The following is a 12,909-nucleotide window of genomic DNA, read 5'->3' as shown; positions in this document are numbered from 1 at the left end:
CCCAGGATCAGTCATGGCCACTCTCTCCCCCAAGGCCCGTCGCAAGCCATCCACAAGACGCAGGGCTGGCTCGCACGCGCCCTTCCCTCTCCAGGAGGCACACGACGCCGCCCTCGCCGCCATCCGCTCCTTTCTCAAGGGCCACTCCTCCTACGACGCTTTCCCCGTCAGCTTCCGTCTCATCGTCCTCGACACAAAGCTCAATGTCAAGAAGGCTCTCCAATGTCTCCTCCTCAATGGTCTGTTCCTTTTCTCTCTTGTCATCCCTGCTCATCTCCCCCAGGCGTCGTATCTGCACCCCTCTGGAACAGCGACCGTTCTAGGTTCGCAGGCATGCTCACAGTCCTCGATATCATCCATCTCATCCAGTACTACTATCGCACCGCCTCCTACGACTATGCTGCCGCAGATGTAGAGACCTTTCGTCTCGAGTCTCTCCGAGGTATTTTCTCTCTGCTATTTCTTGCCATCGCCGCCCATCTCTCGCCCTAGATATCGAAAATGAGCTCGGTGTAGCCCAGCCGCCCCTCCATCGCGAGCATCCCTCCAGCTCCCTCTACGATGCAGCAAAGCTTCTCATCCAGACCCATGCTCGTAGACTCCCTCTTCTCGACAATGACACAGAGACAGGCCACGAGGTTATCGTCTCTGTTCTCACCCAGTACCGTCTTCTCAAGTTTATCGCCATAAATGTCCGTCATTCTCCCCTCTCTCTCTCTCAGTTCCTATGCTCATCCATCTCCATCAGTGCAGCAAGGAGATCCAGCAGCTCAATCAGTCCCTGCGCAGGCTCAAAATAGGTACCTATGTCGCCCAGCTCCCCCAAGATGTCCCAGAGGGCCAAAACCCCTATTATCCAATCGCAACTGCCACTCTCAACACCCCCGTCTTTGATGTCGTACACATGTTCTCAGAACGGTCTATTTCCGCCGTCCCCATCATCAACGAAGAGGGCATCGTCGTCAATCTCTATGAGACCGTTGATGTCATCGTATGTTTCATCTCCTCTCCCCGCAACCCATCTCACATCCATTCCCAGACTCTCGTTCGACTCGGTGCATACCAGTCCCTCGACCTCAAAATATCAGAGGCTCTCAATCAGAGATCACCAGATTTTCCTGGCGTCGTTATCTGCACCGCTTCAGACTCCCTCGGCACCCTCTTGCAATTAATTAAAAAGCGCAGAGTACACAGACTTGTCGTCGTCGAGGGAGATGTACGCTCCCACTTTTCCTCTATTTTTCACCTCTAATATATATATTTTCTGCAGGAGGAAGAGAAACGCGGCGGCAAGAAAGGCCGTCTGCTGGGAATCATCACCCTCAGTGACGTCCTTCGCTATGTCATCGGCAAAGTCGGCATTGGCGAGGGTCTCGAACCTGAAGAAGATTCTAAATCTGCAAAACCTTCCAGCTCAAGAACATGACCTTTTTTTTTCTTCCTCTACTCACCGCAAACCATATATCTACGGATTGTAACATTGACTCTCTTGCCTTAATGCCCCTGGTGTGTTTCTCATCATCTTTTTCACACAATGTACTTTGTTTTCGTGTATCTCTACAATCATCTATACCTGTTTGTCATACTGGAAATCGTGAGATTTTTCAACCCCTATATCACCGACCCGTCAATCCGTATGTTTTTCCCAACAACATAACCTTTTCATGTGGCCCTTTATAATCACCCGAACCTACGTGTTTTCAAAGGTTTTACCAACTTCAAAGGAAGAACTTTTGCGTATTGTTCACGATCCACTTCAATCCATTCAACTCAGTCCTCTGTACAAACATGCCGAAGCAGATCCCAACGATCCAAAGTGGTATACTGTTACAGAAAGATTACCAGTATTAGGCGGCCTGCTCGAATCAAAGACCACTTTTAGATGCAGCTTTGAGAACGATAAAGATGGGAGATATACAGAAGTGTTTGCCGGGTTTGGAACGCACATGGATTGCACTGTACGAGTGGAAGTGGTCAATGAGGGTACCAGATTTACAGAGGTCATAGTTTTGAAAGCAAGTCAAGCCTGCCCTCCTCCGATGAATCACAGTCTAACTATGGTGTTGTATTCAGGGATTTGTGCTTCTGATGCCGTATATTGTATCGACTATGAAGCAGGCTCATTACGCCATTCTTGACGCCCTCACTTCCAAATGCAGCAAGTAGAAAAGTGAGTTTTACATTGAATTACTCACCGCTCACTGTCAAGTGAATGCTGAGCATGCCGAAAGTCGTCCGTGCAAAAGTGGTTTAGCTCGGCGGGGGCATCAGAGTCCATGAAGGGATGAATGTCAATGAGGCATGAACCTACTTGTCCAAATACTGGAATTCGTGAGATTTTCAAACGTTATACCACCCCCCGTCAAACCGTAAATAAGGCAATGTTAGCTGTATATTTTTTCCCCATAATATATTCTCCCTATGTGGCCCTTTATAATCACCCGCACCTACGTGTTTTCAAAGGTTTTACCAGCTTCAAAGGAAGAGATTTTGCAAATCGTTCACGACCCGATTCAATCCATTCAACTCAGTCCTCTGTGCCAAGATGCCAAAGCAGATCCCAACGATCCAAAGTGGTTCACCGTTACAGAAATGTTGCCACTATTGGGTGGTCTGCTCGAATCAAAGACTACAATTAGATGCGGCTTCGAAAACGATAAAGATGGGAGATACACAGAAGTATTTGCTGGGTTAGGAACGCACATGGATTCCACTGTACGAGTAGAAGAAGTCAATGAGGGTACCAAATATACAGAGGTCGTAGTTTTGAAAGCAAGTCAGCCTGCCCTCTTCCGATGGATCACACTCTGACCATGGTTTAGGGGTTTGTGCTTTTGATGCCATATATTGCATCGACTATGAAGCAGGCTCATTATGCTATTCTTGACGCCCTCACTGCCAAATGTACTTGACAAGTAGAGAAGTGAGTTCATTATTAATGAAAATCTGTGCCCTGACTGATGCGCAGAAGCCCACGGCTGTCAACCAAATTTGTTCACTTAGCTTAATACTATCTATGTACAACTTGTTTTGAACCGGGTGCATCTTCCCCGACTACAACCACGATGAGCGACGTTGGCATAAATGTTTTCCTTGCTTCTGGCGTCCTCCTTTTCATTGCTCTTCTCGTATTATCATCGACAAGAATGCGCTCCAACGATCCATACGGGCTTTTTCATCTCACGTTGAACAAGGCGCCTTCTCAAGATCCAAATTTACCCCCTGCCACCGAATGGCTCAATATGGGGTATTGGAAGGTACGACTTGGTGTATTTGAAGCATTCTAATTCATGGAATTGCGCCGTTCAGAACACCAAAAGCTTTCCAGAAGCATGTCGAGGTTGGTGTCAATTGCTTTCTTGGGCAAAGAAAAGAGTTTATACCGTTGTGGCTACGTAGCTCTCGCGCTAAAATTAATCGCGGCTGGCAAACTGCGCACAGGGGCAAGAGTGTTAGGTTATTACCTTCCACCACCACCCAACCAAACCAATTAGTTGACTCTTTACCAGATGTCGGGCACGGCACAGGAGAGTCTCTTTTGTTCCTTCTTTCCGAGCCGTCGTTGCCGCGAATATCCCATCTCGTGGGCATCACAAGTCTAGAAGTGCACCACGAACGCTCTGTCGACCGCGTCCACAAGCTGCAGGCGCTCCGCGACATAGACACCATCGTGGACTTGTACCATGCAGACGCGATATGCACCGACCGCGCGAACCCAGCTCACCCGCTCAGCACCCTCTCCAACGAGACGTTTGACGTGATTCTAGCGCTGGACTGTGCGTACCACTTTAACACCCGCCGTCTGTTTCTGGAGCAGGCATACACTAAGCTCGAACGGGGCGGCACTGTCGCCCTGGCCGACATATGTTTTTCTTCTGACGCGTTAAAGACGCGTCGGACCCAGTTCTTGGTGTCGGTGCTGCGGCTTATGCCCCGGCATAATGTGATTTCCAAGGAAGACTATGTTGCGCAAATGAAACGTATTGGGTATAGTGATGTGGTTCTAGAAGATATCACAGACGACGTATTTCCCAGTTTTTCGAGATTCCTGAAGACACAAGGGTGGGGATGGTGGGTCCTTGGGAAAGTAATAGATTGGTATGCCTCTGCAGGCGCGAGGTTTGTGATTGTCAGTGGCAAGGTAGATACCGTAGACGCTGAATAACTGAAGAAAAATATGGAAGATCCACCCATCTGGAGTCCGTAATTACAGATTAACCAGGTTGTAACTGGCCCGCTGTGTTGGGTCGCGTCGCGATAACCATAAATGGACGCAGGTGCACAGCCCCCAAGGTGCTGCTCCGGGCCGTTGCTCGCTTTTCGACCTGTTGTTACTTCGTTTAGCGTGCGGCGGGTCTTATTTATCCAACCAAGAGAAAGATGGTGCTTGGAATCTCATAGTCCAAGTTACATACTCGCTGATCCGTCAAGGACCAAGGACCAAGATTGAGAAGCTGCGACAGTCCGGTGAAAACAAGCTATTCATTGATTGATTGTGGATTCAGTACCACCCACCACTCTTCACTCAATACCAACGTTGAATGGAATCCACGAGAAACCATCTTCTTGTCAAGATAAGGACGCGGATATAGCGTAAGTAAACATGGTTTTTTCCTCGTACACTCGAGAACTGTACACGATTTCACAGGATTTATTTGAGGACTCTGGCGGTCATCAATAAACGTGCCCTGGCTTATGGATTGCTGAAGGGGCCCAAGCAAATTTAGGCATGTCAGGAGCCCCGCTTGGGGCATTGGAAAGGATCAAGGATCTCTCTGCGGGACTTTCGCTGGCGAACGTGTGTTGTAGCCAGCCAATCACGAGATGGCTTTCGTGGTCGTGTGCCGGCGAGATATCTCTTGCACGTTTCTTGGGCACACGAGCAAACTAAATCACTCCTAGATAGCCCAGGATAGCTCCTACCACCCGACTATGGAACGATTGCTACTTGAGTCTTACAACGCCAATAAAGTCTCCTTCCTAATGTCCTTTCGCTAACGTCACTCCCTTCACTCCCCCGCCGCCGCCAACTCTCCAATGCCGGAAGCGCCCAGAGACATTTACACTGCCAGTTGCAACCCCCCTAGACGCGCAAAGCGCAGTAACGTACCTACTGTCTCTTCCAAAGCCACCGCTACTGCCAGTGACGGAGAGTCTCAGCCGGCAAACTCTTCTCATTCACAGCTTCGTGCTATTCTTCCGATGAAGCCTTACACCCCTAGGGAAAGTGCAACAAAGGAATCGCTCGAGCCTCCTCCCCCACCTGCCAAACGTGGTCGTAAGCCAGGGCCCCTTTCTCGCTCTGCTCGAGAAGCACAACGCCGGCTCAATCATTCTATAATCGAGAAAGCCAGGCGCACAAAAATTAATGATGCTTTAGCCACTCTCAAGCAGCTGGTGCCAATAAATTACGGGCAGCTTCAGAAACCGACAGTGGCTTCTGACGAAGAGGGAGACGACGACGACGAGTACGAGGGTGGCACTGCCAAGGCAAAATCTAGGGGCAAAAACAACGAACCCAAACCCTCGGGAAAGAAGGAAGAGAAGGAATTCAAGCTCGAGATCCTTGTGAGGACCGTGGCTTTCCTCCAGGATCTTCTTGGGCGCGTTGCTGCCTTGGAAGCCTCAGCCATGACTGCAACTTCTACACCAATGCCCATGCCTTCGCCCCCAGCGCCAGCTCGGTCAGTCTCTCCAAACATGACAAACCTTTGGCCCGCATGTCCAAAATGTGGGACTGGACTTGGCTCTGTATCTCAGCCCAAGAAACGGAAAGGTCTTCACATCGACGACGAAGAGGTTGCTCATGATTCATGCCGACCAAGTCAGCCTGAGCAACAATATGATTCCGACAAGTCCATTCGACAGTCTAAAATCCCTCGTCGGTCAGACTCGGGGACAGCTGCTGATGATAATCCGTCTGTCTCATCACCTTGTAGAGAGCCAGATGACTTTATTCCTGTCTCTGTCTCTGTGGCCATCGCTGATCCTGGGGCTTCTGGGCCATCTTCAGCCGAGTACAGCCCACACCATCGATCCCACTCGGACAACCGCTTTTTGCCCCCCAATGAATCTTCCGAACGCCTCCCTCCTATCTCCTCATGGATGCCTGACATAGTCCCCAACAACGCTAGTATAGATCCGCAGCTATTCCCACCTCGTACTCGTTCGCACTCCTCGTCGGCTTCTCCACTCACTCTCCACCCATCCCCCGTCCCAAAGTCATATCTGCCCTCTCCGCCTGCATCTATCCACTTTGATACCGTTCGTTCATCTACAATCCCACCGCAGTTAAATCTCGGTCCCGTTGCCACCTCCTCAATGGTTGGGTCCACTGTTGGATCCGGATTTTCGAGCACAGGGATCGACAGTAACGCATCCGTCGCCCGCTCCAGGTCGGAATCGACCAGCATCCGGACACCGGAGGATGAGTCGGCAGCATCATTGCTCTTGCAAATAAGCACGTCGCCCACTTTTCGGCCTGTCTCATCGTCGTCGTCGGATCTAGGTGCGCCAGCGGACCCATCGCGGTTCTGGCTACACTCTTCCAGTGACGTACGATCGCAGCCGCCAGTAGGCTCGCATTCAGGATCGATTTCTAACCGCGGTGGTGAAAGGCAGGGACAGAAATCCCATAGTCAAGCAGAAGCTCAAACTCCATCTTCTCTTCTAGGGTTGAGCCATATCTTGCACAACAATCGATAGTGGTCACATCTCCAAGAGCGTTTTACATTGTTTTCGTGTTCTTTTCTATTCTTTCGTTGGCTTTCGATGATATACGGACACAGACCAAATTATACCCTTGTCGTTAATCTTAATCTCACTCTCGTTTCTTTTTTCTTGCACCTTGGCTGTTTTGTTTCGCTCTCTTGGATTTTATACAATCGTTTGCATACAGTATAGACTGTATTATATTACATATATCACATGGAATATCATCTCGAGCAAAGGAAAAAGCACATTATCGCACAGAAAGATATACCACATAAATTATGAACGAATTTACAGGATCCTGGTAATTGTGGTTCATCGACATCAGCATCATGCGTCATAAGTTGTATTAATATGTACTAGCAGTATGCCGGCTCTCTTCATAACATGATAACTCACATGTGGTCAATGCAGTATCGCAACTTAGATCATGACCGCCATCCAAGCTGTCTTTATTCGAGGCTACGAAGAGCGTACGTCCCCCAAACCACACATAGTTTATCGCATCGACATCCAAGCTCACGTCCGATCATGGCAAATGTGGCGCCGCTATTCCGAGTTCGATGACCTCCACGCCGAGCTCACCAAAGCAACAGGGGTGCCCCCACCGTGCACGCTTCCACCCAAACACAAGTTTTCCATCCTGCGTTCCCACACCAATAACAAGGCCTTGGAGGAGCGACGCGTGGGACTAGAAGCCTATCTACGGGCCATCGTCAGTGCAAAGGAGGACAAATGGCGAGAAACATATGCGTTCAAAGAGTTTCTGGGGGTGCCCATTGGGAAACTGGGCAACGACGGGGCTGCTGCGCCGACCCAGTTCACGTCTGCGTCATGGCTTGACGAACACGCAGAGCTGCAGGCGCGCCTGCGGGACGTGTGGGCGGATATCAACAGACGCGATGCGCTCTCCGATCGTGGGGATGTCGTCTCGGCACACAAGAGCAACGTCGGGGCAAAATCCAAACTGGCTGGTGTGCTATCCCGGATTGGTACGCTTGGACGCGGGCTGCAGGAGCTAGGAATGGGTGGTATGAGCGAGGGTGAACTGCAGCGGCGTACGGATATGGTCGCGCGCTTGCAGGATGACTGCGAGAAGCTGAGTCGCGTTGTGTCGGTTGCCCGCCAGACAGGCATGAGACCCGGGGGGACCACCTCTTCTGCTGCGGCTGCAGTTTCGTCAACGAGGCCGGCAGAAGCGGATAGAGAAGCGTTGCTGGGTCCCGCAGCGACCAAGCCAGCCAGACGCGTCTTCGGTGCCCCGCCTCAGGAAACGGAGGTTACGCGTCCACTGGACAACGTCGGCCTGCTTAGCATGCAGCAAACCCAGATTCAACAACAGGATAACCAACTCTCACAACTGACAACAATCCTGCAGCGGCAAAGACACCTTGGGGAAGCTATTGGAAGTGAGATTGCTTTGCAGATAGAGATGCTAGACGATCTATCAGGTGAGGTGGACAGAGTTGGAGGCAAACTGCACTCTGCGAGCAAGCAGATGAACAAATTATCATGAGGATGTATGTACAGAGGATGGGTGTAATGTGTATGTAGTTAGTCGTGCTCTACAGAACAGGTTAATATTACAGGGTGGATCATTTAGTGTAGTCTATATAACAACAAGATGGGGGCGTAGGAGTAGAGTCAACGTTATGACGGTTTTGTGAGGAATTTACCGACGCCCTATCCACGACAGGTGAGCGATGCGTAGAAAGATTGTAGAGTAGATTAAACACACCTCGAAGCAGGCAATCATGATGCCACAGGCAGGGGCAATTTTGGCAATGCGCGGGGTGAGACCAGTAAACAAGGCTGATGTTCCCTCGGCACGAATAAGCTGAACAAGAAGTGGCAATGTGCGCGTAACATGGTGGTTAGAGGATGACATTATGAGAGCCTGTCTCCGCGTCTTGAGCACATCGAAGGGCGAAGTAATCAATGCTGCAGAAGTTCCACTAATAGCACCACTAAGGAAAGCAACCCAAGCTCCAGAGTAACCATATTTTCCAAAATTGCGCTTCCATGTTTCGTAGCTCGCCCAATAGAAACCAGAAAACGGGACGTCTCGCCATAATGTAGGACCGAGGCCGCGCCATAAACTAGTAAAACCTTGTTGCTGGACCAGAGTGCGAAATGAATTCAGCACTGAGCGCACGGTGTGCGGGTTGTCTGCCGAGAGAGGAGTTGACTGCAAGTTGGTACGGAGAAGTTCCAACGGCGACATTATTGAAGTTATAGCAGATCGAGCTATAACACCAGCGAAAAGAGGTACCATGGTCTGCGAGGGTATTAGAGGTGGTAGCATGACATTCAGGAGATGGTCATATGTGAGAATGTAAGCCGAGGAAGAGGGAACACCAATGACACTGGAACATAAAAATAGGCCGGATCAGAAACCTTGAGAGCGAAAAAATGGTTACGAAGCGTACAGAGTCGTGCCGGCGCCCTTCCAGAGACCTCGTACGCCTTCTGCCCTAGCGACATGTTTGAATGCATCGAAAAAGCCGTTTACACGCTCGGTCTTGAACAGACCGCCTTCCCACACGCAGACGACCTCTGCGGGTAACGTTCTGGCCATCGAGGACATGTTTCTAACACACGAAGCTGCATTGTTTGGTTGGCAACAGGTGTTAACGGGTGGACGAGGGAAGAGAGGACGTGTCTCGGGGGGCTGGGTCTGCAGCCGGGTCTTTACCAGGTCGAATGGGGTCACTGGGTGGTTGTCAGTAAAAAAAGGGCGAAAACAAGGAAGCACGGACTGGTTAATGCAGTCAAGGTCGAGCCAGTCGCCGCTGCGACGAGCTTCGCCTGGAAGGCATCCATTCAACAGGAAAAAATTCAGAAGAGAATGGTGGAAGAGAAAGAGGGTGGCATGCGAGACGGGACGGCAAAGTCGGAAGCTGTAAATGTGGAGTTGCTTATCTGATAAATATAATCTCCGAAATGCCGCAACCATCACGTGCACTTGCTAAACAAAAATCATTGGATCTGTTCACTCTCACCAAAACCACGAAACCGCGACCAGCGCCTTTATTTCTCCAACTTTCCCATATCTGCCCAAAATCCCCTCCGTATCTTTAATATCTGTAATTCGCACACATCGTCTTCTTATCGCGACAGCGAATTCTACTATCTTCCGTCTTATTGCATCACTGTCCCTTTTTTGTCTTTTCTTTTTGCATAGAATATCATCATGAGCGCAACTTCCACTCTGACCGGCCCCGCACTCCAAGCGTCGAGAGCTGCGCTCTCTGCCGCGCTTGCTGACCACCCTCCTGTCACCTCTGAGAATGATGATTTGGAATCCGGGGAGATCCAAGAAGTCGATATGCAGGCCCAGGCTGAGGGAATCAGAACCGTTTTCAGCGATCCTTCCAACTTCAACGTCAAGGTAGACTGTTTTCTTGGTGCTACTGCCCGCTTTGTTACTCAGTCGCATCATGCAGCACCCTTTGTACTCTCCATGGACCCTCTGGTTTGACTCACCCGCAACTAAAGGTCGCAACATGCCACAAACACCTGTGTCAGCGTTTCCACAGACCCCTGTCATCCCCCAGACCCCCGGCGTTGCTGCTGCACAGGGCTGGATGGAGGATATCAAGCGCGTAATCAGTTTTGATAGTGTAGAGGAATTTTGGGGGTGGGCATCATCTGTGATTTCCTTTGCCTAACGGGTTGTTGACTAATGACATCACCTTAGCTTGTACAACAATATCATACCACCTTCGCAACTTCCTCAAAAGGCCAATTATTATCTGTTCAAGGTGAATCGACATCGATGTTGCTGTCCAGCGCACAGGCTGACAACCCCCTCCTAGGATGGTATCATCCCTGCCTGGGAGGACGAAGCAAACAAGAACGGTGGCAAATGGAGTATTCAGCTGCCAAAAGATAAAAATCGCGGCCAAGTTGATAAAATGTGGCTGTATACGGTACGGACTAGTCCCAGCACAGCCCCATCATAATATGTCCTCATGCTGTTCGCAGATGCTCGCTGCGATTGGCGAGACCTTTGACCCGTCACCCGCACCTGCGGATGGCAGTAGTTCTGCGTCGTTAATCACGGGAGTCATCGTATCGACACGACCGCAGTTCTACCGACTTTCGATATGGACGCGCTTGGCGCCGTCTGCCTCGGACGACGAGGCGAACACTATTCTACGAGAACGCATTGAGGGCGTAGGAAAGCACTTCAAGACGAGTGTGCTCGGATATCCTGAAGGCGCACGACTTGCAGGACCACTTGCGACTGAAGTTGAATTTCTGTCGCACAAAGACTCTGAGAAAAAGGGCAAACCAAAGAAATTGATTGTCTAGAGGCTGTGTTTACATATGTTTATCATTGCTGTACCTACCAAGATTATGACGTCGTGACTAGTAGTCTGCACTATATAATCCTCCATTTACCTTACAATCTCATCCATCTCCCAGTCCCCTCGCAACCATGCCAGTCCCCGGTTTCCTTGCCTCCTTTGCAGACAAGGCTCAGAATGCCATAAATGCCACCCCCCTCGCCGCCCACATCCCAGCCAGTCTCCAGCATCGCGCATCTAGTCCAGATCCTGCCACCCAGCCCAGTGCAAACGATGCCGCAGCTCAGGGTGGAGCCAAATCGCACACTCTCGAGAGCCTCCAGTATCAGCTCAGATCTTTTCAGCAACAGTATTCGTGCGTGTTCTCCGCGTCTGTTCAGATGGATATGCTCACCAACACACCACAGCACCACAACCCCTGTCCAGAAGATCATCACAGTTGAAAAGGGTCTGGCTATCGATTTCGACAGTGTATCGCGCAATTCCAAGGCGCAAAGCAAAGAACTCTATACTTGGGGTCAATCGGAGGCCGAAGATCTCAAAGATGGTACGTACATCACCGACTATTTAGTTGTCGTTTATCTGATTGCGATCGCACACAGTAACTGACAGGCTTGCTTATCTCAACTTTGTCCAAGGTTCTCTCGCTAGCTCTCTGTCAGCTAAGCTTGATGCCGCTCGCGCCCCTTTGAAGGCTCTTCGAGACGCGGAAGCGAGTCTGCAACCCCGTAGAAACATACGCGCAGGCTTCCAGACTCAGATCGCTCGTTTAGAACACGAACAACAGAAAGGGGGCGACAAGCGAATCGCGGAGGTTCGCGACCAGCTACGCAAAGCCGAGTTGGACGATCAGCCACTAGAAAAAGAGGTCGAACTCTTAAAACGGAAGGCTGTCAGGGAAAGCGAACAAATCAAGTGGGATGCGATCAGAGAGGTAAAGTCTGATTGACTTGTTTGGCCTATGCTACATTAACTTTCGGTTTTCCGTATAGTATGGAGAGAAACTTGTGCTCCTCTCTCAAGCAGCCTCCCCCATTATCGCCGTGTTACCAACGATTCCTCCCAGCCCCACTTTACCTTACAGTGGTGCCCAAACTACAGGTGCTATTCGCGCGTCTCTCCAACGTGCTTTGGACAACTACAAGACTGGACATATTAATCTTCCCGCTCAAACTACCGCATCGGATCTAAGCAGATCAGATACTCGCAGCTTTGGCGAAAGCCATGCAAAGGAACTATCCAGGATTCATTCTGATGTCCCTTCAGTGTCTCATTCACCGAACAAATCTACTGGTTCTGCGTCACAGTCAAGTTCACCCCCTCCAATCAATCCACATGCTCTTAACCAGGCTCCTGCTCCCATCACATCGGTTTCGCCTCCGTTAGCAGCACCAACCTCGTCTGACGGTCCCGTCGCGCCTCTTCCAACAGTAGCCGAAACCGGAATGCCGCTATCAGCTGGCCCCGAAGGTCCTGGACCTGCGAGTGGGTCTCTTCATGATATCAAGCATGCATCCTCAGATGCTGGCCCTCGGTCCGGTGGATTACCAGGGAACGAAAGCATCGTACCCCCTTACGGCCAGCATCCCGTCGCTTCACCGATTCCTAGGCATGAATCTGCGGAAGAAGAGAAGAGACGTCTTGCTGCTGCGTACTCCCAAGCACCAGGTGGCACGAATTCCAATCCAACGAACATGCCTATACCTTCAGTTGCGCCTGCGCAGGCACCTCACCAGGAAACCGCGGAAGAGGAAAAAAAGAGACTTGAACGCGAAGAACGGGAGCGTCTTCTTCATGCTGGAGGCTCTGGTCCAGCCGTCCCCCCTAAGGACAAAGGGGACGACAGCGACCTTCCTCCTTACCAAGAGCCGGGCGTTTGATCTTC

At 50.6% G+C, this 12,909-nt stretch overlaps 8 protein-coding genes across 8 annotated transcripts; 7 read left to right on the top strand and 1 right to left on the bottom strand.

Moving 5' to 3' along the window:
- Positions 1 to 13: 13 nt before the first annotated feature.
- On the top strand, positions 14 to 1,426 carry JR316_0000946 (5'-AMP-activated protein kinase subunit gamma; the record flags this gene model as incomplete). The annotated part of the gene is made up of 6 exons (XM_047886760.1): positions 14 to 239; positions 284 to 442; positions 493 to 692; positions 749 to 991; positions 1,040 to 1,216; positions 1,271 to 1,426. The coding sequence occupies 6 exons, from the start codon at positions 14 to 16 to the stop codon at positions 1,424 to 1,426; spliced, it is 1,161 nt and encodes a 386-aa protein (XP_047754506.1).
- A 995-nt stretch (positions 1,427 to 2,421) lies between these two features.
- On the top strand, positions 2,422 to 2,811 carry JR316_0000945 (uncharacterized protein; the record flags this gene model as incomplete). The annotated part of the gene is made up of 1 exon (XM_047886759.1): positions 2,422 to 2,811. One exon carries the CDS (start codon positions 2,422 to 2,424, stop codon positions 2,809 to 2,811), a length of 390 nt encoding a protein of 129 aa, XP_047754505.1.
- Positions 2,812 to 3,065: 254 nt separating this feature from the next.
- JR316_0000944 (Erythromycin 3''-O-methyltransferase) lies at positions 3,066 to 4,165 on the top strand (the record flags this gene model as incomplete). Its single annotated transcript, XM_047886758.1, has 2 exons — positions 3,066 to 3,257; positions 3,329 to 4,165. The coding sequence occupies 2 exons, from the start codon at positions 3,066 to 3,068 to the stop codon at positions 4,163 to 4,165; spliced, it is 1,029 nt and encodes a 342-aa protein (XP_047754504.1).
- An 872-nt stretch (positions 4,166 to 5,037) lies between these two features.
- On the top strand, positions 5,038 to 6,705 carry JR316_0000943 (uncharacterized protein; the record flags this gene model as incomplete). The annotated part of the gene is made up of 1 exon (XM_047886757.1): positions 5,038 to 6,705. The coding sequence occupies one exon, from the start codon at positions 5,038 to 5,040 to the stop codon at positions 6,703 to 6,705; it is 1,668 nt and encodes a 555-aa protein (XP_047754503.1).
- A 436-nt stretch (positions 6,706 to 7,141) lies between these two features.
- JR316_0000942 (Vacuolar morphogenesis protein 7-like protein) lies at positions 7,142 to 8,227 on the top strand (the record flags this gene model as incomplete). Its single annotated transcript, XM_047886756.1, has 1 exon — positions 7,142 to 8,227. One exon carries the CDS (start codon positions 7,142 to 7,144, stop codon positions 8,225 to 8,227), a length of 1,086 nt encoding a protein of 361 aa, XP_047754502.1.
- A 134-nt stretch (positions 8,228 to 8,361) lies between these two features.
- On the bottom strand, positions 8,362 to 9,298 carry JR316_0000941 (Solute carrier family 25 member 40; the record flags this gene model as incomplete). The annotated part of the gene is made up of 3 exons (XM_047886755.1): positions 8,362 to 8,394; positions 8,450 to 9,077; positions 9,141 to 9,298. The coding sequence occupies 3 exons, from the start codon at positions 9,296 to 9,298 to the stop codon at positions 8,362 to 8,364; spliced, it is 819 nt and encodes a 272-aa protein (XP_047754501.1).
- A 606-nt stretch (positions 9,299 to 9,904) lies between these two features.
- On the top strand, positions 9,905 to 11,028 carry JR316_0000940 (Eukaryotic translation initiation factor 4E-1; the record flags this gene model as incomplete). The annotated part of the gene is made up of 5 exons (XM_047886754.1): positions 9,905 to 10,102; positions 10,158 to 10,351; positions 10,412 to 10,475; positions 10,530 to 10,643; positions 10,699 to 11,028. The coding sequence occupies 5 exons, from the start codon at positions 9,905 to 9,907 to the stop codon at positions 11,026 to 11,028; spliced, it is 900 nt and encodes a 299-aa protein (XP_047754500.1).
- Positions 11,029 to 11,155: 127 nt separating this feature from the next.
- On the top strand, positions 11,156 to 12,904 carry JR316_0000939 (Sphingolipid long chain base-responsive protein LSP1; the record flags this gene model as incomplete). Its single annotated transcript, XM_047886753.1, has 4 exons — positions 11,156 to 11,379; positions 11,432 to 11,571; positions 11,627 to 11,958; positions 12,017 to 12,904. 4 exons carry the CDS (start codon positions 11,156 to 11,158, stop codon positions 12,902 to 12,904), a joined length of 1,584 nt encoding a protein of 527 aa, XP_047754499.1.
- Positions 12,905 to 12,909: the final 5 nt, after the last annotated feature.

The sequence above is a fragment of the Psilocybe cubensis genome, chromosome 1 (assembly GCF_017499595.1).
Source record: "Psilocybe cubensis strain MGC-MH-2018 chromosome 1, whole genome shotgun sequence".
Lineage (NCBI taxonomy): Eukaryota > Fungi > Basidiomycota > Agaricomycetes > Agaricales > Agrocybaceae > Psilocybe > Psilocybe cubensis.
Note: the sequence above shows the minus strand (reverse complement) of the source record. Positions and strands in the feature narration are given on the sequence as shown.